This window comes from Oncorhynchus masou, chromosome 24 (genome assembly GCF_036934945.1).
Source record: "Oncorhynchus masou masou isolate Uvic2021 chromosome 24, UVic_Omas_1.1, whole genome shotgun sequence".
NCBI classification, from domain to species: domain Eukaryota; kingdom Metazoa; phylum Chordata; class Actinopteri; order Salmoniformes; family Salmonidae; genus Oncorhynchus; species Oncorhynchus masou.
Window position 1 is genome coordinate 99,229,385 of NC_088235.1, and position 26,812 is coordinate 99,256,196.

Below are 26,812 nucleotides of genomic sequence, written 5' to 3' on the forward strand. Positions count from 1 at the left end.
ACAATTTCTGCTCACACACGCATATTATGAAACAGACATGTCTGTGTCTGTTCAGACTAACTAAACAGGTGAACAATTCAGATGTGGTGGTCTCAGAAGGATTGGTTTTGATTTGATAGTGAGTCATTATATTTGTCTGTTCTACTCTGTTCTGCTCTGCTCTGTTCTGCTCTGTTCTTCTCTGCTCTGTTCTGCTCTGTTCTGCTCTGTTCTGCTCCGTTCTGCTCTGTTCCGTTCTGTTCTGTTCCGTTCTGTTCTTCTTTGTTCTGTTCTGCTCTGATCTGCTCTGTTCCGCTCTGCTCTGTTCCTCTCTGCTCTGTTCCTCTCTGCTCTGTTCTGCTGTGTTCTGCTCTGTTCTGCTCTGCTCTGCTCTGCTCTGCTCTGTTCTGCTCTGTTCTGTTCTGCTCTGTTCCTCTCTGCTCTGTTCTTCTCTGCTCTGCTCTGTTCTGCTCTGTTCCGTTCTGTTCTGCTCTGTTCTGCTCTGTTCCGCTCTGCTCTGCTCTGTTCTTCTCTGCTCTGTTCTTCTCTGCTCTAATCTGCTCTGTTCTGTTCTGCTCTGCTCTGTTCTGTTCTTCTCTGTTCTGCTCTGCTCTGTTCTGCTCTGTTCCGTTCTGTTCTGTTCCGTTCTGTTCTGCTCTGTTCTAAATCTGCTCTGTACTGTTCTGCTCTGTTCTGTTCTGTTCTGCTCTGTTCTAAATCTGCTCTGTACTGTTCTGCTCTGTTCTGTTATGCTCTGTTCTGTTCTTTTGTGACGGCAGCTGACAGGATGTGTGACTGCAGGGTGAAGGGCTGTGACGGCAGCTGACAGGATGTGTGACTGCAGGGTGAAGGGCTGTGACGGCAGCTGACAGGATGTGTGACTGCAGGGTGAAGGGCTGTGACGGCAGCTGACAGGATATGTGACTGCAGGGTGAAGGGCTGTGACGGCAGCTGACAGGATATGTGACTGCAGGGTGAAGGGCTGTGACGGCAGCTGACAGGATATGTGACTGCAGGGTGAAGGGCTGTGACGGCAGCTGACAGGATATGTGACTGCAGGGTGAAGGGCTGTGACGGCAGCTGACAGGATATGTGACTGCAGGGTGAAGGGCTGTGACGGCAGCTGACAGGATATGTGACTGCAGGGTGAAGGGCTGTGACGGCAGCTGACAGGATATGTGACTGCAGGGTGAAGGGCTGATCTGTCCTCATATTATTTGTATCTAAGTCTGGACATTACCTCAATGTGTCAAAAACAGTTTGCATCACTCATGCATCGTGACGAATTGGAACTTTTAAATAGTCCTTACAGGATGTGTGACTGTAGGGTGACGGGGTAGGCAGGGGCTGTTAGTCAGCCACACCAGCTGTAGTGGTGGTCCAGGTGTGTGTTCGTTGGACCAATGGTGGTTTGAAGGGGAGATTATGCTTAACAACGATGACGGCCGGGAATTACCTGGCATCTTTTCAGGACTTTCAGAGAACACCAACTCAACTTTCCCATCGTCTGGAAACCTGGGATCTGGAAAGGGGAGGGAAGGTGATCATCCATCTCTATCTGTGTGTGTGCATGTCTACCTGCATGCGTTGGCTTTCACGCCTGCACTCATCACCTGGTGATTCGACCAAGGTTAGCCTGTGATAATACTGACACAGAGAGAAAGAGAGGGAGGGAGAGAGGGAGAGAGAGTGAGAGAGAGAGAAGGAGAGAGAGAGAGTGAGAGAGAAGGAGCGAGAGAGAGAGTGAGAGAGAAGAGAGAGAGAGAGAGAGAGAGAGAGTTAGAGTGAGAGAGAGGAGAGAGTAGAGTGAGAGAGAAGAGAGAGAGAGAGAGAGAGTGAGAGAGGAGAGAGAGAGAGAGAGAGAGAGAGAGAGAGAGAGAGAGAGAGAGAGAGAGAGAGAGAGAGAGAAGAGAGAGAGAGAGAGAGAGAGAGAAGGAGAGAGAGAGAGAGAGAGAAGGAGAGAGAGAGAAGGAGAGAGAGAGAGTGAGAGAGAAGGAGAGAGAGAGAGAGAGAGAGAGAGAGAGAGAGAGAGAGAGAGAGAGAGAGAGAGAGAGAGAGAGAGAGAGAGAGAGAGAGGGAGAGAGAGAGAGAGAGAGAGAGAGAGCGAGAGAGGGGGAGAGAGAGAGGGCGAGAGCGAGAGAGGTCATTCATTGCATTAGGCTTCCCAGTCGACCTACTACTGTACCTATATGAGCTGTGTCAAGGTCTTCCTTGGGGAAAAGCAGGGTGCGACCGTGGATAATGCCAGTGTGAAACTGGAGCCTGAAGATGACCTCTCGGCTGGCTGTCTGGTGGTTTTTATTATAACACACCACCTGAACCACAGACAGCAGACACAGACAGTTACCTCACCTGGCTGTCTATAAGGTTCATACAGTCAGACCACTGAGCTTTGTATAACATTCCATTCAATTCCGGATTTTAAAAGTGCAGGTACGGTATATGAGTGTGATTATACCTACCATTATGTCTCCCTTCAGCAGTTGAGCTGGTTTCAGTACAAAGTAAACCCTGTCTGTCTGCACTGCTCGCACGTGACTGTAACAGATATAAACACACACAGACAAAGTAAACCCTGTCTGTCTGCACTGCTCGCACGTGACTGTGACAGATATAAACACACACAGACAAAGTAAACCCTGTCTGTGCACAGATATAAATAAACAACACAGACAAAGTAAACCCTGTCTGTCTGCACTGCTCGCACGTGACTGTGACAGATATAAACACACACAGACAAAGTAAACCCTGTCTGTCTGCACTGCTCGCACGTGACTGTAACAGATATAAACAACACAGACAAAGTAAACCCTGTCTGTCTGCACTGTGACTGTGACAGATATAAACACACACAGACAAAGTAAACCCTGTCTGTCTGCACTGCTCGCACGTGACTGTAACAGATATAAACACACACAGACAAAGTAAACCCTGTCTGTCTGCACTGCTCGCACGTGACTGTGACAGATATAAACACACACAGACAAAGTAAACCCTGTCTGTCTGCACTGCTCGCACGTGACTGTGACAGATATAAACACACACAGACAAAGTAAACCCTGTCTGTCTGCACTGCTCGCATGTGACTGTGACAGATATAAACACACACAGACAAAGTAAACCCTGTCTGTCTGCACTGCTCGCACGTGACTGTGACAGATATAAACAACACAGACAAAGTAAACCCTGTCTGTCTGCACTGCTCGCACGTGACTGTAACAGATAAACACACACAGACAAAGTAAACACACATTTGCATTAAGATTTGAGTCACTTAGCAGACAGTGAGTGGATACATTGTTATACTTTTTCATACTCATAATATTATTACCATGGTAACACTATATTTCCATAGTCCATCTGTAGATCAATCAATCAATCAAATGTATTTTTAAAGCCTTTTTTTATATCAGTAGAAGTCACAAAGTGGTGTACAGAAACCCTGCCTAAAACCCCAAACAGCAAGCAATGCAGATGCTCTACAGACTATCAGTAATATTTATTAACCCTTACCCTTATTCTAAACCTAACCCTAACACTACAATCAAATTAAATTCAAAAGGGTTCTGCAGCGGTCCCCATAGGACAGTTGTCACAACTTCCGCCGAAGTTGGTCCCTCTCCTTGTTCGGGCGGCATTCAAAGTCACCGACTTTCTAGTCATCGCTGATCATCTTTTCACTTTCCTTTGGTTTTGTCTTGTCTTGTATTACACCTGGTTCCAATCCCATTCATTACATGTTGTGTATTTAACCCTCTGTTCCCCCCATGTCTTGTCGGTGATTGTGTGTTTGTAAGCTATGTTTAAGATATGTTCTGGTGTGTGCCGGGTTTTGTACCCACTTGTATTATTTTGTATATTTTGGTTTTCTGAGTTTTTGAGCGCTTATTAAACTGCTCTGTTTATACCAAGTTTGATCTCCTGCGCCTGACTTCCCTGCCACCAGCACGCACCCCTTTACAACAGTGGTATTCAAAGCCGGGGTCGCAGGGAATTGCAGTGGGGTCGCCAATTATTATTATAATTTTTAATTGTATTTTTAGGAGCAAAAAAATAAGAGTACAGATTATTGTATTGGACAATATACAAAGTGTTTGAGAAAGATTATTTGGAAAAAAATGTATTGGTAAATATATTTATTGGTTTCTTTCCATTTTGATAAGAGATGAAAATACAATGAATTGAAAGTTGTTTTTTTTATGTAAAAATCTACATTTACAGATTTTAAGGTTGTGTCATTAGATTTGGGCAACAAATTTGGTCCCCAGAAATTCTGGTGTAAGTAAATGGTGTCCCCACTGCCATAGTTTCATTTTGGGTTCCTCTGTGTAAAGGGTTCTACATGGAACTCAAAAGGTTTTCTTCAAAGTGTTCTATGGGGACAGCTAAGGAACACCTTTTTTTCTAAGAGTGTAACTGTAACCAAGTAGTTGCTACTATGACACTCTACAGATGCTCTACAGATGCTCTACAGATGGACTACAGACGCTCTACAGATGCTCTACAGATGGACTACAGATGCTCTACAGACGCTCTACAGACGCTCTACAGACGCTCTACAGATGCTCTACAGATGGACTACAGATGCTCTACAGACGCTCTACAGATGCTCTACAGACGCTCTACAGATGGACTACAGATGCTCTACAGATGCTCTACAGACGCTCTACAGATGGACTACAGACGCTCTACAGATGGACTATCCGGAACATCCAGATGAAGTGTGAATGGGTATGTTATCTCACTAGACTGCTGAAGTACAGACGGCCTGCAGGCTCTGGTACACTCTCAGGAACAGACGCCATCCTGCAGACAACACAAACAGGAAAAAGAGATCGCTAATTTAGTAGTGCGTCATAAAATGTATATCTGAGAACAGTGTGTATCACTGTGACGTAAGAGGTGTAGTATAGTGTTTGTATGGGCGTTTCTAACCTCCTTCAGAATTGATGTTGGGCACGCCGTGAAGAACCACACAAAGGAGGAAGAGAGGAGAGGGATCCATGTTCATAACTCCCCTCAGCAGACTGCTGAACATCCACACATACCTAGATAGAGAGGGGGGGAGACTGTATGTCAAGTGATTGACCTCCCAAATCAATCAAGGGTGTGCCACAGGGTTCAATTCTCGGGCCGATTCTCTTTTCTGTATACATCAATGATGTTGCTCTTGCTGCTGGTGATTCTCTGATCCACCTCTACGCAGACGACACCATTATGTATACTTCTGGCCCCTCCTTTGACACTGTGTTAACTAACCTCCAGACGAGATTCAATGCCATACAACACTCCTTCTGTGGCCTCCAACTGCTCTTAAACGCAAGTAAAACTAAATGCATGCTCTTCAACCGATCACTGCTCGCCCGTCCAGCATCACTACTCTGGACGGCTCTGACTTAGAATACGTGGACAACTACAAATACCTGGGTGTCTGGTTAGACTGTAAACTCTCCTTCCAGACTCACATTAAGCATCTACAATCCAAAATTACATCTAGAATCGGCTTCCTATATCACAACAAAGCATCCTTTACTCATGCTGCCAAACATACCCTCGTAAAACTGACCATCCTACCGATCCTCGACTTCGGTGATGTCATCTATAAAATAGCCTCCAACACTCAACTCAACAAACTGGAAGCAGTCATCTATAAAATAGCCTCCAACACTCTACTCAACAAACTGGATGCAGTTTATCACAGTGCCATCCGTTTTGTCACCAAAGCCCCATACACTACCCACCATTGCGACCTGTACGCTCTCGTTGGTTGGCCCACGCTTCCTACTCGTCGCCAAACCCACTGGCTCCAGGTTATCTACAAGTCTCTTCTAGGTAAAGCCCCGCCTTATCTCAGCTCACTGGTCACCATAGCAGCACCCACTCGTGGCACGCGCTCCAGCAGGTATATCTCACTGGTCACCCCCAAAGCCAATTCCTCCTTTGGTCGTCTTTCCTTCCAGTTCTCTGCTGCCCATGACTGGAACGAATTGCAAAAATCTCTGAAGCTGGAGACTCACATCTCCCTCACTAGCTTTAAGCACCAGCTTTCAGAGCAGCTTACAGATCACTGCACCTGTACATAGCCCATCTGTAAACAGCCCATCTATCTACCTACCTCATCCCCATACTGGTATTAATTTATTTTGCTCCTTTGCACCCCAGTATCTCTACCTGCACATTCATCTTCTGCCGATCTACCATTACAGTGTTTAATTGCTGTATTGTAATTACTTCACCACCATGGACTATTTATTTCCTTAACTTGCACTCACTGTATACAGACTTTTTGTTCTACTGTATTATTGACTGTATGTTTTGTTTATTCCATGTGTAACTCTGTGTTGTTGTATGTGTCGAATTGCTACGCTTTATCTTGGCCAGGTCGCAGTTGCGACTAGCCTACCTGGTTAAATAAAGGTGAAATAATTTATTTTTTAAATTGACCACTCAAGTCTGACACCTGACCGCTGTGATATCAGGTAAAATTTTAGAACAAGGAAGCCCTCAGCCAAAAGGCCACATCTGAAGCTCACTGATGACCAGACAGTTGATCTTTGAACTATATTGATCTGTTGTGCAGAGGAGCTTCTGTGAACTGGATGTTAACCAATCAAATTTGCTTTGTGTGGGGTGGTTTCTTACCGTTTCTGCGAGGGATTCATCAGGGAAGATACTTTGTTGTTGTAGAACCTTCTCATGGCAAAGTGGTCTAGACCCAGGTCTGCCCTGAGGGAGAGACACACATTCAGTCTAGATCCAGGTCTGCACTGAGGAGGACATACACATTCAGTCTAGATCCAGGTCTGCACTGAGGAGGACATACACATTCAGTCTAGATCCAGGTCTGCACTGAGGAGGACACACATTCAGTCTAGACCCAGGTCTGCCCTGAGGAGACACACACATTCAGTCTAGATCCATGTCTGCACTGAGGAGAAAATACACATTCAGTCTAGATCCAGATCTGCCCTGAGGGAGACACACACATTCAGTCTAGATCCAGGTCTGCCCTGAGGGAGACACACACATTCAGTCTAGATCCAGGTCTGCCCTGAGGGAGACACACACATTCAGTCTAGATCCAGGTCTGCCCTGAGGGAGACACACACATTCAGTCTAGATCCAGGTCTGCCCTGAGGGAGACACACACATTCAGTCTAGACCCAGGTCTGCACTGAGGAGGACATAGACATTCAGTCTAGATCCAGGTCTGCCCTGAGGGAGACACACACATTCAGTCTAGATCCAGGTCTGCACTGAGGAGGACATACACATTCAGTCTAGATCCAGGTCTGCCCTGAGGGAGACACACACATTCAGTCTAGATCCAGGTCAGCACTGAGGAGGACATACACATTCAGTCTAGATCCAGGTCTGCCCTGAGGGGGACACACACATTCAGTCTAGACCCAGGTCTGCCCTGAGGGAGACACACACATTCAGTCTAGATCCAGGTCTGCCCTGAGGGGGACACACACATTCAGTCTAGACCCAGGTCTGCACTGAGGAGGACACACACATTCAGTCTAGATCCAGGTCTGCCCTGAGGGAGACACACACATTCAGTCTAGATCCAGGTCTGCACTGGGGGAGACACACACATTCAGTCTAGACCCAGGTCTGCACTGAGGGAGACACACACATTCAGTCTAGATCCAGGTCTGCACTGGGGGAGACACACACATTCAGTCTAGACCCAGGTCTGCCCTGAGGGAGACACACACATTCAGTCTAGGGGAGACACACACATTCAGTCTAGACCCAGGTCTGCCCTGAGGGAGACACACACATTCAGTCTAGACCCAGGTCTGCACTGGGGGAGACACACACATTCAGTCTAGACCCAGGTCTGCCCTGAGGGAGACACACACATTCAGTCTAGACCCAGGTCTGCACTGAGGAGGACACACACATTCAGTCTAGACCCAGGTCTGCACTGAGGAGGACACACACATTCAGTCTAGACCCAGGTCTGCACTGAGGAGGACACACACATTCAGTCTAGACCCAGGTCTGCACTGAGGAGGACACACACATTCAGTCTAGACCCAGGTCTGCACTGAGGAGGACACACACATTCAGTCTAGACCCAGGTCTGCACTGAGGAGGACACACACATTCAGTATAGACCCAGGTCTGCCCTGAGGGAGACACACACATTCAGTATAGACCCAGGTCTGCACTGGGGGAGACACACACATTCAGTCTAGATCCAGGTCTGCCCTGAGGAGACACACACATTCAGTCTAGATCCAGGTCTGCACTGAGGGAGACACACACATTCAGTCTAGACCCAGGTCTGCCCTGAGGGAGACACACACATTCAGTCTAGATCCAGGTCTGCCCTGAGGGAGACACACACATTCAGTCTAGACCCAGGTCTGCCCTGAGGGAGACACACACATTCAGTCTAGATCCAGGTCTGCCCTGGGGAGACACACACATTCAGTCTAGACCCAGGTCTGCACTGAGGAGGACATAGACATTCAGTCTAGATCCAGGTCTGCCCTGAGGGAGACACACACATTCAGTCTAGATCCAGGTCTGCACTGAGGAGGACATACACATTCAGTCTAGATCCAGGTCTGCCCTGAGGGAGACACACACATTCAGTCTAGATCCAGGTCAGCACTGAGGAGGACATACACATTCAGTCTAGATCCAGGTCTGCCCTGAGGGAGACACACACATTCAGTCTAGACCCAGGTCTGCCCTGAGGGAGACACACACATTCAGTCTAGACCCAGGTCTGCCCTGAGGGAGACACACACATTCAGTCTAGACCCAGGTCTGCACTGAGGAGGACACACACATTCAGTCTAGATCCAGGTCTGCCCTGAGGGAGACACACACATTCAGTCTAGATCCAGGTCTGCCCTGAGGGAGACACACACATTCAGTCTAGACCCAGGTCTGCCCTGAGGGAGACACACACATTCAGTCTAGACCCAGGTCTGCCCTGAGGGAGACACACACATTCAGTCTAGACCCAGGTCTGCCCTGAGGGAGACACACACATTCAGTCTAGACCCAGGTCTGCACTGGGGGAGACACACACATTCCGTCTAGACCCAGGTCTGCCCTGAGGGAGACACACACATTCAGTCTAGACCCAGGTCTGCACTGGGGGAGACACACACATTCAGTCTAGATCCAGGTCTGCACTGGGGGAGACACACACATTCAGTCTAGACCCAGGTCTGCACTGGGGGAGACACACACATTCAGTCTAGATCCAGGTCTGCACTGGGGGAGACACACACATTCAGTCTAGATCCAGGTCTGCACTGAGGAGACACACACATTCAGTCTAGACCCAGGTCTGCCCTGAGGGAGATACACACATTCAGTCTAGATCCAGGTCTGCACTGAGGAGGACATACACATTCAGTCTAGATCCAGGTCTGCACTGAGGAGGACATACACATTCAGTCTAGATCCAGGTCTGCACTGAGGAGGACATACACATTCAGTCTAGATCCAGGTCTGCACTGAGGAGGACACACACATTCAGTCTAGACCCAGGTCTGCCCTGAGGGAGACACACACATTCAGTCTAGATCCAGGTCTGCACTGAGGAGGACATACACATTCAGTCTAGATCCAGGTCTGCCCTGAGGGAGACACACATTCAGTCTAGATCCAGGTCTGCACTGGGGGAGATATACACATTCAGTCTAGATCCATGTCTGCACTGAGGAGAAAATACACATTCAGTCTAGATCCAGATCTGCCCTGAGGGAGACACACACATTCAGTCTAGATCCAGGTCTGCCCTGAGGGAGACACACACATTCAGTCTAGACCCAGGTCTGCACTGAGGAGGACATAGACATTCAGTCTAGATCCAGGTCTGCCCTGAGGGAGACACACACATTCAGTCTAGATCCAGGTCTGCACTGAGGAGGACATACACATTCAGTCTAGATCCAGGTCTGCCCTGAGGGAGACACACACATTCAGTCTAGATCCAGGTCAGCACTGAGGAGGACACACACATTCAGTCTAGATCCAGGTCTGCCCTGAGGGAGACACACACATTCAGTCTAGACCCAGGTCTGCCCTGAGGGAGACACACACATTCAGTCTAGATCCAGGTCTGCCCTGAGGGAGACACACACATTCAGTCTAGACCCAGGTCTGCACTGAGGAGGACACACACATTCAGTCTAGACCCAGGTCTGCACTGAGGGAGACACACACATTCAGTCTAGATCCAGGTCTGCCCTGAGGAGGACACACACATTCAGTCTAGATCCAGGTCTGCCCTGAGGGAGACACACACATTCAGTCTAGATCCAGGTCTGCACTGAGGGAGACACACACATTCAGTCTAGACCCAGGTCTGCCCTGAGGGAGACACACACATTCAGTCTAGACCCAGGTCTGCCCTGAGGGAGACACACACATTCAGTCTAGATCCAGGTCTGCACTGGGGGAGACACACACATTCAGTCTAGACCCAGGTCTGCACTGGGGGAGACACACACATTCAGTCTAGATCCAGGTCTGCACTGAGGAGGACACACACATTCAGTCTAGACCCAGGTCTGCACTGAGGAGGACACACACATTCAGTCTAGATCCAGGTCTGCCCTGAGGGAGACACACACATTCAGTCTAGATCCAGGTCTGCACTGGGGGAGACACACACATTCAGTCTAGATCCAGGTCTGCACTGAGGGAGACACACACATTCAGTCTAGACCCAGATCTGCCCTGAGGGAGACACACACATTCAGTCTAGATCCAGGTCTGCACTGGGGGAGACACACACATTCAGTCTAGATCCAGGTCTGCACTGAGGGAGACACACACATTCAGTATAGACCCAGGTCTGCCCTGAGGGAGACACACACATTCAGTCTAGATCCAGATCTGCCCTGAGGGAGACACACACATTCAGTCTAGATCCAGGTCTGCACTGGGGAGACACACACATTCAGTCTAGATCCAGGTCTGCACTGAGGGAGACACACACATTCAGTCTAGATCCAGGTCTGCACTGAGGGAGACACACACATTCAGTCTAGATCCAGGTCTGCACTGGGGGAGACACACACATTCAGTCTAGATCCAGGTCTGCACTGAGGAGGACACACACATTCAGTCTAGACCCAGGTCTGCCCTGAGGGAGACACACACATTCAGTCTAGAACCAGGTCTGCCCTGAGGGAGACACACACATTCAGTCTAGACCCAGGTCTGCCCTGAGGGAGACACACACATTCAGTCTAGATCCAGGTCTGCACTGGGGGAGACACACACATTCAGTCTAGATCCAGGTCTGCACTGGGGAGACACACACATTCAGTCTAGATCCAGGTCTGCACTGAGGGAGACACACACATTCAGTCTAGACCCAGGTCTGCACTGAGGGAGACACACACATTCAGTCTAGATCCAGGTCTGCACTGAGGGAGACACACACATTCAGTCTAGATCCAGGTCTGCCCTGAGGGAGACACACACATTCAGTCTAGACCCAGGTCTGCCCTGAGGGAGACACACACATTCAGTCTAGACCCAGGTCTGCCCTGAGGGAGACACACACATTCAGTCTAGACCCAGGTCTGCCCTGAGGGAGACACACACATTCAGTCTAGACCCAGGTCTGCACTGAGGGAGACACACACATTCAGTCTAGACCCAGGTCTGCCCTGAGGGAGACACACACATTCAGTCTAGACCCAGGTCTGCCCTGAGGGAGACACACACATTCAGTCTAGACCCAGGTCTGCACTGGGGGAGACACACACATTCAGTCTAGACCCAGGTCTGCCCTGAGGGAGACACACACATTCAGTCTAGACCCAGGTCTGCACTGGGGGAGACACACACATTCAGTATAGACCCAGGTCTGCCCTGAGGGGACACACACATTCAGTCTAGACCCAGGTCTGCACTGAGGAGGACACACACATTCAGTCTAGACCCAGGTCTGCACTGAGGAGGACACACACATTCAGTCTAGACCCAGGTCTGCACTGAGGAGGACACACACATTCAGTCTAGACCCAGGTCTGCACTGAGGAGGACACACACATTCAGTCTAGACCCAGGTCTGCACTGAGGAGGACACACACATTCAGTCTAGACCCAGGTCTGCACTGAGGAGGACACACACATTCAGTATAGACCCAGGTCTGCCCTGAGGGAGACACACACATTCAGTATAGACCCAGGTCTGCACTGGGGAGACACACACATTCAGTCTAGATCCAGGTCTGCCCTGAGGGAGACACACACATTCAGTCTAGATCCAGGTCTGCACTGAGGGAGACACACACATTCAGTCTAGACCCAGGTCTGCCCTGAGGGAGACACACACATTCAGTCTAGACCCAGGTCTGCACTGGGGGAGACACACACATTCAGTCTAGACCCAGGTCTGCACTGAGGAGGACACACACATTCAGTCTAGACCCAGGTCTGCACTGAGGAGGACACACACATTCAGTCTAGACCCAGGTCTGCACTGAGGAGGACACACACATTCAGTCTAGACCCAGGTCTGCACTGAGGAGGACACACACATTCAGTCTAGACCCAGGTCTGCACTGAGGAGGACACACACATTCAGTATAGACCCAGGTCTGCCCTGGGGGAGACACACACATTCAGTCTAGACCCAGGTCTGCCCTGGGGGAGACACACACATTCAGTCTAGATCCAGGTCTGCCCTGAGGGAGACACACACATTCAGTCTAGATCCAGGTCTGCACTGGGGGAGACACACACATTCAGTCTAGACCCAGGTCTGCACTGAGGGAGACACACACATTCAGTCTAGACCCAGGTCTGCACTGGGGGAGACACACACATTCAGTCTAGACCCAGGTCTGACCACAACATCCACCCATTTACCAGTTTGAAATTCCAGTTTGACGTCAGTTGCACTACATCTCTTTTCACGTCCGCTCACATCGCTCCCATAATTGCCAGTAAATAATTGTGCACTTGTTCAGGTTGCACATGCTAATACTAGTTATTGCTAGCTTGCCTTAGTTTCTTATTATTATCTAATAGTTACTTTACCCTGCCTTTATGTACATATCTATCTCAAATACATTGTACCCTGCACATTGATCTGGTACCAGTACTCCCTGTGTGTAGCTTAATTATTGTGTATTTTATTTCTCCTATATATATTATAAAAATATATATATTCTGCATCGTTGGGAAGGGCTCATGAGCAAGTATTTCACAGTAAAGTAATGATTTGATTTGACTAGTATATTAAAAACATTTACATTTTTTAATTAATGAATTACAGTGAATTAATTATGAATGCATTACTTTTAATTGTTTGTATTATTAATATCACATCAGGGTTCCTACATCTTTTCAGAAGTAAAATTCAAGCACCCTTATTGAGGTTTTTCCAGCCCCTCACAACATCCCTATACTAAAACATATGTTAGGTCCTTGGAAAAAAAACACACAAATCCACTTAATCACTTGAAGGATAATGTATTTCAGTAGAGCAGGAGAAAGCAGGTCACAGTATCTGCATTTCGGCTAAGCAGGGCCTAAGCAGGGGGGGCTACCTCAGATAAAGGAATATTCCAAATTCAAAGATCACAGTACTGACAGGAGTCATCCAGCTTGGCGAGCCTCCATTGGGGTTCCTGTATTGCTATAGTTTTGAGGGTTGAGGGGGTCTGTGGAATCTACTGTAGTTTGCCTTGAAGAAAACTCCCCAGACATGATCCGTGTGGTGTGACTCGTCAAGGTGCTCTTGTCTCTTTCCAAGCAGCTCTGTAGTTCTTGACAAAGACACACTGGTTTGCCGTTTTGCAGGGCATCCTCTTCATCGCTCATCAGGTCAACATTAACTCCAGTCCAAATGTGTCTCTCATTCTCTGCAGGCATTCTCGACCATGCATATAGAAGCAAAATACAAATAGGACAATAGAACACAGTAAACAAATGCAGTCTCAAATCGAATCAAATCATATTTGTCACATGCACCAAATTCAACAGACCTTACCATGAAATGCTTACTTACGAGCCCTTAACCAACAATGCAGAGTTTTTTTTTTAAGTAAGAAAAATTAGCTAAATCAACTAAAGGAAAAAATAACAATAACAAAGAAACGGGTAAGTCAAGGTAATTGAGGTATTATGTACGTACATGTATATAGGGGAAAGTGACTATGTGTAACAGTATAACTTTAGACCGTCCCCTCGCCCATACCCGGGCGCGAACCAGGGACCCTCTGCACACATCAACAACAGTCACCCACGAAGCATCGTTACCCATCGCTCCACAAAAGCAGAGCAAAAGCAGAGCAAGGGGAACCACTACTTCAAGGTCTCAGAGCAAGTGACGTCACCGATTGAAACACTATTTAGCGCGCACCACCGCTAACTAGCTAGCTATTTCACATCCATTACATATGCATACAGTAGATAATAAACTAATAAACAGAGTAGCAGCAGCATATGTAAAGAGGATGAAGGAATGTGAATGCATGTGTGTGTGGTATCAATATGCATGTGTGTTGTATCAATATGCATGTGTGGGTGGTATCAATATGCATGTGTGGGTGGTATCAATATGCATATGTGTCGGTCCCTTTCCGGCCCCAACAGAGATGGCCGCCTTGTTTCGCGTTCCTAGAAAACTATGCAGTATTTTGTTTTTTTATGTGTTATTTCTTACATTGTTACCCCAGGTAATCTTAGGTTTTATTACATACAGTCGGGAGGAACTATAAGAGCAACATCAACTTACCAACATTATGACCAGGAATACGACTTTCCCGAAGCGGATCCTCTGTTTGGTCCACAAACCAGGACAATGGATGGGATCCCAGCCGGCGACCCAAAACAACGGTGCCGCAGAAGGGGCAGACAGAGCGGTCTTCTGGTCAGGCTCTATAGACGGGCACATCGCACACCTCTCCTGAGCTTACTACTCGCCAATGTCCAGTCTCTTGACAACAAGGAAGACAAAATCCGTGCAAGGGTTGCCTTCCAGAGAGACATCAGAGATGGTAACGTTCTTTGTTTCACGGAAACATGGCTCACCCTGAATATGCTATCAGAGTCGGTACAGCCACCTGGCTGGCAAGACACATATTCCGACACCACAGCAGTGAACCAATACACTCCTGTATTGTATATAGACACCATACTGCACTCCTTTCTCTAGGCTAGCGATATCCATACGCGCGCACACACACACACACACACACACACACACACACACACACACACACAGGGGTAGAGATAGGGAAGCTGACACAGAGGCAGGAGGAATGTTATCATCATTTAACAATCACTACAGAGAGTCAGATGACAACCACGGGGGAACACACACACACACACACACACAAACACACACACACAAACCCACACACTCACTCACAAAAAGCATGCACACACTGGAAATAAACACTTCCCCTTTCCTGCAATTGTTCTTCCCATCTTGTGTGACCCTTCCATTATCTCTCAGTGACATTACTGACACTCTAAAGTGAACTGAGGAGGACACACAGGGTTGCGTCTCAAATGGTGCCCTATTATTCCTTCTATAGTGCACTACTTTTCACCAAGGCCCATAGGGCTCTGATCAGAAGTAGTGCACTTTGTAGGGCAGGGATGATTAACTCCAGTCCTCAGGGACCACACATTTTCTTCATCCTTAGCAAAGCACCGCTGATTCTTCTAATTGCATTGTAAACTGAAGATCACGATTAGTTGATTATTGGAGTCAGGTGGGCTGGGGCTTTGGAAAAAGTGTGACACCAATCAGGCCCCCGAGGACTGGAGTTGCCCATCCCTGATGTAGGGAATAGGGTGCCATTTTGGGACACAAACATTAAAGTCAACTCTGGTCCTAGGAGGACACAGCCTCACACATATGTCAGAGGACAGAACTCCAAACAGAAAGCAACTCAGATGATATACTGTAGATATGTATCAGATGAGCCCATCGAAAATGGCGTGTCTCTGTGTGACGCAGAGGCCACAATTTGTCCAAAGCATCATTAAATCACTACTTGTCAGGCTTCATTCCGGGCTTACTATTTGCTCGGTTGCTGCGGTCAAGTGGGGCATCTCCTTGAACTCGCTAGAGACTAGGTTGATGCCATTTGTTTCCCTTTCTGTGACGATTTAACCGCTTAAGGATCCACCCCTTTTTTTCAATTTTCGCCTAAAATGACATACCCAAATATAACTGCATGTAGCTCAGGCCCTGAAGCAAGGACATGCATATTATTGGTACCATTTGAAAGGAAACACTTTGAAGTTTGTGGAAATGTGAAAGGAATGCAGGAGAATATAACACAATAGGTCTGGTAAAAGATAATACAAAGAAAAAAAACAACCGTTCTTTTGTATTTTTTTTCACCATGAGGCCAGTGGCGACTTTAAAACAGTTACATAGTTGAATGGCTGTGATAGGAGAAAACTGAGGGTGGATCAACAACATTGTAGATATACCACAATTACTAACCTAATTGACGGTGTAAAGAAGGAAATCTGTACAGAATATACATCCTGTTAGCAATAAGGGACTAAAGTAAAACTGCCAAAAATTTGGCAAATTATCTTTATGTCCAACACAACACATCACCGAGTACCACTCTTCATATTTTCAAACATGCTGGTGGCTGCATCATATTATGGATATGTTTGTCATCGGCAATGACTAGGGAGGTATTTTTAGGATAAAAATAAATGGAATAGAGCTAAGCACACACAAAATCTTAGCGGAAAACCTGTTTCAGTCTGCTTTCAAACAGAGACTGGGAGAAAAATTCCCCTTTCAGAGGGATAATAATCTAAAACAGAAGGCCAAATATACACTGGAGTTCCTTACTAAGTTGACATGGAATGTTCCTGAGTGGCCTGGGTAAAGTTGACATAAATCGGCTTGAAAATCTATGGCGAGACATCAAATTATCTGTCTAGCAATGATCAACAACCAACTTGACAGAGCTTGAATAACCTTTAAAAGAACAATGCGCAAATATTGTACAATCCAGTGGTACAAAGCTCTTAGAGTCATACACAGAAAAATTGACATCTTTAATCGCTGCCAAAAGTGATTCTAACATGTATTGATTTAGGGGTGTGAAAACTTATGTAAATTATATATTTCAGTATTTCATTTTAAATAAGTTTGCAAAAATTTCTAAAAGCATGTGTTCACTTTATCATTATGGAATATTGTGTGTAGACGGGTGAGAAAACAATCAATTTAATCCATTTTGAATTAAGGCTGTAACACAACAATGTGGAATAAACCAAAGGGGTGGCAGGGTAGCCTAGTGGTTAGAGCATTGAGTTCAAACCCACAAGCTGACAAGGTACAAATCTGGCATTCTGCCCCTGTACAGGCAGTTAACCCACTGTTCCCAGGCTGTCATTGAAAATAAGAATGTGTTCTTAACTGACTTGCCTGGTTAAATAAAATTAAAAAAAAGTGTATGAATACTCTATGAAGGCATTGCACATACCTATGTTATGTAGGCATCTACAGTATATTCAATATGTATGTAGAGATGGCACCAACAGACACAGTCACCTGTTTCTAGGACTTTGTTGTTCTTATTTCTTGCATTATTTGCTCAGAACATTTCTAGTACTATTACCTACAGCCAAAAATATCTTTGGAACATTAGATTGGCAGTCACTCACCAGAAATTGGACCAGAAATCATTTGGTTAAAGTCACTGTTTTGTACATTCCCCCACAAGCCGACACAGAGACGACGCCTCTCAAGGAACTACACTTGACTTTACGCAAGGCTATAGGCTATATTTATTGTAGCTGGGGACTTTAATAAAGGAAATCTGAGGAAAACACTCCCAAAATTCTATCAACACATCTCCTTTGCTACTCGCTGCAGGAACATTTTTAACCATTGCCACTCTCCCTTCCGGGATGGCTACAAGGCCCTCCATCTGACCACACCTCCATCCTGCTCCTCCCCGCCAATAAACAGAAACTAAAACCTGAAGCACCCGGGGTAATGACTGTTCAACGTTGGTCTCACCAATTGGAATTTATGTTTCAAGATTGATCACGTGGACTGGGATATGTTTTGGGGTTGCCTCTGGGAATAATATCGAAGTATACAGTGACTTGATGACTGCTTCATGTCTCGTCCTGCTCATCCCCTCCGGTGTGCCATCATCGCCAGAATACTAACCACCGGTCCTGAAAATCATCATTACACACACCTGGCAGTCATCGTTATGATTCACACCTGGACCTCATTACCTGCCCTTTATAGGTCTCTTCCTTTTGTTCATTCCTCAGTTGGTATTGCACCTGTGTTCATATTACCTCGCTTCTGTTACGCTGGCTTGCTTCATGTTCGTTGTTTTCATTAAACGTTTTACCTGCAGCTGCTACTTGACTCACGGCGTCATCATAACAGACTGAGTTCATCAGGAAGTGCATGGGGAACGTTGTTCTTACTGTGACAAATTAGAACTAAATCCTAACTTAATTGCATCATTTGTGTAAAACTGAAAAAGCGAACCATCACATTTAACCATGGCAAGGTGACTGGGAACATTGACATGTACAAACAGACCAGCTATGACCTCCGTAAGGCAATCAAAGAGGCAAAACGTTAGTACAGAGACAGTGAAGTCGCTATACAACAGCTCAGACACGAGACGCATGTAGCAGGGACTCCAGACAAACTCATCTTTAAAAAAAAAAATCATCAAATTTGCTGACGACACAAGTGGTAGGCCTGATTACCAAAATTGACGAGACAGCCTACATAGAAGAGGTGAGTGCCTTGACAGAGTGGTGACAGGAAAATAATCATTCCCTCAATGTCAGCAGAGGCCGCAGTGGAGAGGGTCAAAAGCTTCAAGCTTCTCGACGTGCACATCACTTTAGAACTGAAATGTTCCCTTCTCACCAACAGTGTGGTGAAGAAGGCACAATAATTTGGCTTGGCCCCTAAGACCCTCAAACTTCTACAGATGCACCATTAAGAGCATCTGGTTGGGCTGTATCACCGCCTGGTACAGCAATTGCACCGTCTGCAACCGCAGGGCTCTCCAGAGGGTGGTGCGGTCATCCCAACGCATCATCGGGGCCACACTGCCTGCCCTCCAGGACATCTACAGTACCTGGTGTTACAGGAAGGCCAAGAAGTTAATCAAAGACCTCAGCCACCACAACACGGCCTGTGCACCCCACTTCCATCTAGCTGGTGGAGACAGTGCAGGTACATCAAAGCTGGGACCGAGAGACTGATAAACAGCCACCACTAAACGGTCTCTGCACAGTACTCTACCCTCTGTCCAGTATCCTACTCTGCCCCTTACTGTCACTAGCCGGGTACCACTGAGTACTCTACCCGGCACCTTAGGGAATGCTGCCTTATGTACATAATCATTGAACACTGATCACTTTAATAACGTCTACACAATACCCTGAACAAAAATATAAACACAACATGAATTAATTTCAATGGTTTTACTGAGTTACAGTTCATATAAAGAAATCAGTCAATTGAAAGGAATTCATTAGAGGCCAATCTATGGATTTCACATGACGGAATACAGATATGCATATGTTGGTCACAGATACCTTAAAAAAGGTAGGGTCGTGGATCAGAAAACCCGTCAGTATCTGGTGTGACCATTTTCCTCATGCAGCGGGACACATCTCCTTTGCATAGAGTTGATCAGGCTGTTGAGATTGTGGCCTGTGGAATGTTCCACTCCTCTTCAATGGCTGTGCAAAGTTGCTGGATATTGGTGGGATTTGGAACATGCTGTCGTACACGTCGATCCAGAGCATCCCAAACATGCTCTTTGTGACATGTCTGGTGAGTATGCAGGCCATGGAAGAACTGGGACATTTTCAGCTTCCAGGAATTGTGTGCAGATCGTTGTGACATGGACCGTGCATTATCATGTTGAAACATGAGATGATGGCTGTGGATGAATGACAAGACAATGGGCCTCAGGATCTCGCCACAGTATCTCTGTGCATTCAAATTGCCATCGATAAAATGCAATTGTGTTCGTTGTCCGTAGCTTATGCGTGCTCATGCCATAACCCCACCTCCACCATGGGGCACTCTGTTCAGAACAATGACATCAGCAAACCGCTTGCCCACACAATGCCACAATGGGGCGGCAGGGTAGCCTAGTGGTTAGAGTGTTGGACTAGTAACCGGCAGTTAACCCACTGTTCCCAGGCCGTCATTGAAAATAAGAATTTGTTCTTAACTGACTTGCCTGGTTAAATAAAGGTAAAATAAAAAAATAAAACATGCTGTCTTTCATCTGCCCAGTACAGTTGAAACCAGGATTCATCCATGAAGAGCACACTTCTGCATCGTGCCAGTGGACATCAAAGGTGAGAATTTACCAACTGAAATCAGTTAAGATGCCGAACTGCAGTCAGGTCAAGACCCTGGTGAGGACGACGATCATGCAGATGAGCTTCTCTGAGACGGTTTCTGACAGTTTGCGCAGGAATTCTTCAGTTGTGCAAACCCACATTTTCATCAGCTGTAGGTATGGGTGGCTGGTCTCAAACATGGTGTGAGGCTGGGTGGACGTACTGCCAAATTCTCTAAAACGACATTGGTGTCACTGATTAGGTGAATGGATAAGGCGGAGTCAGGCGCAGGACACAGGTACAATGTACGAGTAATAATCAGAGAATTTACTCAAAAAATAAGCAATGTTCCAACAAGGAAAAACACAAATATCCAGAGCACAAAATAACAAAACCACATGACAACGAAAATCACGCACAAAACAGAAAGGGAAGCCAGAGAGTTAAATAAGGAACATTGATTATGGAATGGAAACCAGGTGTGTACAATGAAGACAAAACAAAACGAAAATGAAACATGGATCGGTGGTGACTAGAAAGCTGGTGACGTCAACCACTGAACGCCGCCCGAACAAGGAGAGGGACCAACTTCAGGGGAAGTCGTCACAGCTGGAGGTGGCTTATGATAGAGAAATGAACATTAATTTATCTGGCAACAGCTCTGGTGGACATTCCTGCAGTCAGCATGCCAATTGCACGCTCCCTCAAATCTTGAGACATCTGTGGCATTGTGTTGTGTGATAAAACTGCACATTTTAGAGTGGCCTGTCATTGTCCCCAGCACAACGTGTACGTGTAAAGATTATAATGTTTAATCAGCTTCTTGATATGCCACACTTGTCAGGTGGATGGATTATCTTGGCAAAGGAGAAATGCTCACGAACAGGGATGTAAACAAATTTGTGCACAAAATTTGAGAGAAATAAACTTTTTGTGAATTTGAAACATTTCTGGGATCTAATTATTTCATCCATGTGACCAACACTTCACGTGTTGAGTTTATATTTTTGTTCAGTATATTTATATATAGTATCTACTGCTGAACTAAATTGGTGATAATATTTAAATTTTGATTGTGTGCTTGTTTGACATTTACTGCATTGATTGATAGGAACTATGAATATAAGCATTTCACTGCAACAACACCTGCTAAACTGTGTACGTGACCAATAAAATCTGATTTGATTTGGTTCTACATGGGTTAAGTTAACCCCTCCCCTTTACACAGGTATCCCCTGGCAACATGATCCCTGCCCAAAATCTATACAATGGTTGGTAACAGTATACATTTCAAAGTCTCTGTAATCAACTTTCCTGCCCTTTGTCTTGTACTGACTGAATGACTGTCCATCAGAGCCCGTATTCATACAGCGTAGTAGGAGTGCTGAACTAGGTTCAGGCCCCCTGTCCATTCATTATAATCTACAAGGCAAAACTGATCCTGGACCAGCACTCCTACTCTGAGATGCTTTATGAATACAGACCCCGATCCTTTTCAAGCTATTATACAGTATAACTGTGTCGCTGGTTTTCTTTCATATAATACATTAGAAACAATACAAGCCATGTTAGTAATAAACCCTCCTCTCTCTGCATTCCTGAGGAGAGGTGGACACTGTACAGATGTAGGATCTTAGTTTGATCACCCTGTTGCAGGACAACTTTCCTGCAATGCAAAACTTGTAGTGTATTTTAGGTTTAATTCTAAAGTTTGTCATTTCCACTTTGAAATTTCAGACGTGATTTTTACTTACAAAAAAATGTATAAATCCCTACAAAAATGTCTGTTAATTATAATCCACATAATAATTTGCATTTCCTGTTGCTGCGGGATTATTTTCCTGCTGTAGTAAATTGTCTCAAATGAAGATCCTACATCTATAGCTTTAGTATAGTATAGTATTAGCATACAGTTTTAGTATGGCTTTTATCCTAGCTTCAGCACTGTGCTTTACCATTAATTCTACGTGGATTCTCTTTCCTTTCAGGATTCGGATAGCTACATGGGTAATCAGTCATGTTTATTTGGAAAACTGATCCTGATAATCATACAAAGCTATCTTCTTCTCTTCTGATATGTAGGCTTATCCAGGACACTGTCTTTGTTCAAAGAGGAGACAAATGCAAGATATGCCAGGAATGTTTGAGGCTTGCACTTTTTAGACTGGGCTAGAAAAAAATGTGCCAAACTAGCCTGCCAGGCAATAGCATCGTCACTCCGGGAGATCTGTACACATGAGGCTCCTGTTGCTGAAGGCTATATCCCATATCCCGAAAACATATTCACCAGCCCTCTGATTGACCTATTTCCAATAAACTTTCTCAGTCACAGAAGGCAAATTTATAATCCAGAATGCCTTACCAGTCAGTACAGTTTATACAATGTGTGAACTATGATCAAATTAACATTTAAATCCACATTTTCTGAAGCTCACCATAGTCCCCATACTCCATAGTAGTTACCACACAAGATTACCACTTGATCCCAGATGGCAACGCACATTTAGAGAGATACGGAGTAAATCGGTACACTTGTGAAAAGTTCAATATAAACGTTTATTTTCACACATTTTATAACCCGCAATGACTAGTAAAGTATTCCGGATTATAGATTTGCCTTCGGTGATGGGAAATGTTGATCAGAAATCGGTAAACTAGAGGGCTGGTAAATAGGTTTTCAGGACACAGGATGTAGCCTGAAGGGCTACAGAGTGAAGGGGCTAGCCAGGCCAGTGACATTTTGCCTTTTCAAACATCTCAAGGCATAGATTTTTTTTACCCAAATGTTAACCGGGCTTTAGAAATAGCAGCCTACTAGCCTGGCTGGTCAGTGCCCATAATCCTTACATTCCCATCCCTGAAGTTAAGGCTAGCTTCCCCTGGATACGTTTCAGTAAAAGTGATATTGTTAACATCAGTGTTACCTGGCTGATATGCTGCTGAAGTGGATGTAGGAGGCCACCATCACCCCGACTCTGCCTTGACCACCCTATAGGGGACGGAGACAAGACACAGGTCAGGAGGTCAAAAGAGGAGCAAGGAGAGGTAGAAATGTTGGGTGTGTCTAATAAGCCTGTGTGTGTGTGTGTGTGTGTGTGTGTGTGTGTGTGTGTGTGTGTGTGTGTGTGTGTGTGTGTGTGTGTGTGTGTGTGTGTGTGTGTGTGTGTGTGCGCGCATATATTACTATACTTGGGAGTACTAGAAGTCCTCACAAGAATAGTATACCAGCAAAACGTCTGAGAAGTGAGGATATTTTGCCGGTCCTCAATTGTAAAAACTGTATTTTAGGCTTAGGGGTTAGGGGTTAGGGTTTGCGTTAGGGTTATGGTAGGGGTTAGGGGTTAGGGTTTGCGTTAGGGTTAGAGTTAGGGTAGGGGTTAGGCGTTAGGGTTTGGGTTAGGGTTTGCGTTAGGGTTAGTAGATAGTTAGTTAAAGTGTTACTAGTCTGTAGATAGTCTGTAGAGCACTATCCAAATAAAGTGTTACCATGTTAATAATAATATGTGTGTTTACTTTTTCTTTGTGTGTCTGTGTGTGTGTGATTCCTACCCGACAGTGCATGACCAGAACATGCTGTGTGTGTGTGTGTGTGTGTGTTTCCTACCTGACAGTGCATGACCAGAACATGCTGTGTGTGTGAGTGGAGCCAGTTATCCATGGTCTTACACACACCATACATCTGTTCCATGGACGGGGCCAGCAGGTCTAGCCAGCCCGTGTCCAACACCTGAGACAAAACACACGCACGCACACACATAACATGCACACGCACACAGTAACCTTGATTAATAACCTTTCTTGAGATCTGAAGGCTTTTGTTAGCTCCCCAAGCTAGTCTTTAGCTCAGTGGTCTTGAGTAGTACACACAGAGAGGCAACAGCTACAGTATTCATTTCACCTTGGGGTTCATCTGGGTCAGGCTATCATTCTTCTCTGAGAGGTTGATCACCTAGGGAAATAAAATACACATTTTAGACCATTTTTTCTGTAGCTCAATAACTACTGATGGAGGGACGAGGGAGATGAGGAAGAGGAAGACAATGATGAGGATGGGTGTAAAGATCAATTATGGGCCAGACTACTACTTTTAGTGGTCTATAGCCCCTCTATTCCTCACCATGTAGTTGTGGCCATGTTTGGATTTGAGCATCTGTGTGATGTCATACAGGTTCTGGAGATAGGTCTGATCTGGGCATGCCTGAGGGAAGGATACGGTGATGATGCGCTCCGTGATGTAGTCCAGGTCAATTCTGTATCCCTCCTCCATGACTGGGATATTAGACTGATGAGAGGGAGAGTGATTTGTGATTGTTTATTTCATATGTTTCCCATGCTAATAAAGCACCTTTGAAAATCGAATTGAATTGAGAGAGACAGAGACACAGAGAGAAAGAGAGAGAGAGAAAGGGGGAAAGAGAGAGAGAGTATCACATACACACTCTTATCTCTGTAAAACTACCCAGATATAATAATAGGGGGTTAAACATACAGACCACTACCAGTCACTGGGCCGCACCTACGTGGCAGGTTGGCACATCAGTTACACACAGACTGACCTACGTGGCAGGTTGGCACATCAGTTACACACAGACTGACCTACGTGGCAGGTTGGCACATCAGTTACACACAGACTGACCTACGTGGCAGGTTGGCACATCAGTTACACACAGACTGACCTACGTGGCAGGTTGGCACAGCAGTTACACACAGACTGACCTACGTGGCAGGTTGGCACATCAGTTACACACAGACTGACCTACGTGGCAGGTTGGCACATCTGTTACACACAGACTGACCTACGTGGCAGGTTGGCTCATCAGTTACACACAGACTGACCTACGTGGCAGGTTGGCACATCAGTTACACACAGACTGACCTACGTGGCAGGTTGGCACATCTGTTACACACAGACTGACCTACGTGGCAGGTTGGCACATCAGTTACACACAGACTGACCTACGTGGCAGGTTGGCACATCTGTTACACACAGACTCACCTACGTGGCAGGTTGGCACATCTGTTACACACAGACTGACCTACGTGGCAGGTTGGCACATCAGTTACACACAGACTGACCTACGTGGCAGGTTGGCACATCAGTTACACACAGACTGACCTACGTGGCAGGTTGGCTCATCAGTTACACACAGACTGACCTACGTGGCAGGTTGGCACATCAGTTACACACAGACTGACCTACGTGGCAGGTTGGCACATCAGTTACACACAGACTGACCTACGTGGCAGGTTGGCTCATCAGTTACACACAGACTGACCTACGTGGCAGGTTGGCACATCTGTTACACACAGACTGACCTACGTGGCAGGTTGGCACATCAGTTACACACAGACTGACCTACGTGGCAGGTTGGCACATCAGTTACACACAGACTGACCTACGTGGCAGGTTGGCACATCAGTTACACACAGACTGACCTACGTGGCAGGTTGGCACATCAGTTACACACAGACTGACCTACGTGGCAGGTTGGCTCATCAGTTACACACAGACTGACCTACGTGGCAGGTTGGCACATCAGTTACACACAGACTGACCTACGTGGCAGGTTGGCACATCAGTTACACACAGACTGACCTACGTGGCAGGTTGGCACATCAGTTACACACAGACTGACCTACGTGGCAGGTTGGCACATCAGTTACACACAGACTGACCTACGTGGCAGGTTGGCACATCTGTTACACACAGACTGACCTACGTGGCAGGTTGGCACATCAGTTACACACAGACTGACCTACGTGGCAGGTTGGCACATCAGTTACACACAGACTGACCTACGTGGCAGGTTGGCACATCTGTTACACACAGACTGACCTACGTGGCAGGTTGGCTCATCAGTTACACACAGACTGACCTACGTGGCAGGTTGGCACATCTGTTACACACAGACTCACCTACGTGGCAGGTTGGCACATCTGTTACACACAGACTGACCTACGTGGCAGGTTGGCTCATCAGTTACACACAGACTGACCTACGTGGCAGGTTGGCACATCAGTTACACACAGACTGACCTACGTGGCAGGTTGGCTCATCAGTTACACACAGACTGACCTACGTGGCAGGTTGGCACACCAGTTACACACAGACTGACCTACGTGGCAGGTTGGCACATCAGTTACACACAGACTGACCTACGTGGCAGGTTGGCTCATCAGTTACACACAGACTGACCTACGTGGCAGGTTGGCACATCTGTTACACACAGACTGACCTACGTGGCAGGTTGGCACATCAGTTACACACAGCTGACCTACGTGGCAGGTTGGCACATCAGTTACACACAGACTGACCTACGTGGCAGGTTGGCACATCTGTTACACACAGACTGACCTACGTGGCAGGTTGGCTCATCTGTTACACACAGACTGACCTACGTGGCAGGTTGGCTCATCAGTTACACACAGACTGACCTACGTGGCAGGTTGGCTCATCAGTTACACACAGACTGACCTACGTGGCAGGTTGGCACAT

General features: G+C 46.4%; 1 protein-coding gene across 2 annotated transcripts in view; it reads right to left on the reverse strand.

Moving 5' to 3' along the window:
* Positions 1-26,812, reverse strand: part of LOC135513115 (tensin-3-like) — a 114,590-nt gene that overhangs the window by 84,431 nt on the left and 3,347 nt on the right. For both annotated transcript variants that reach the window (XM_064935835.1, XM_064935834.1), the window contains exons 2-11: positions 24,434-24,598; positions 24,215-24,265; positions 23,921-24,043; positions 23,241-23,305; positions 6,622-6,705; positions 4,915-5,027; positions 4,725-4,785; positions 2,442-2,517; positions 2,165-2,294; positions 1,436-1,501 (exon numbers count right to left, since the gene is read on the reverse strand). In XM_064935835.1, coding sequence (XP_064791907.1) covers positions 1,436-1,501; positions 2,165-2,294; positions 2,442-2,517; positions 4,725-4,785; positions 4,915-5,027; positions 6,622-6,705; positions 23,241-23,305; positions 23,921-24,043; positions 24,215-24,265; positions 24,434-24,583 — 919 coding nt within the window. In that variant the 5' untranslated portion in view covers positions 24,584-24,598. The remainder of the gene's footprint in view (positions 1-1,435; positions 1,502-2,164; positions 2,295-2,441; positions 2,518-4,724; positions 4,786-4,914; positions 5,028-6,621; positions 6,706-23,240; positions 23,306-23,920; positions 24,044-24,214; positions 24,266-24,433; positions 24,599-26,812) is intronic.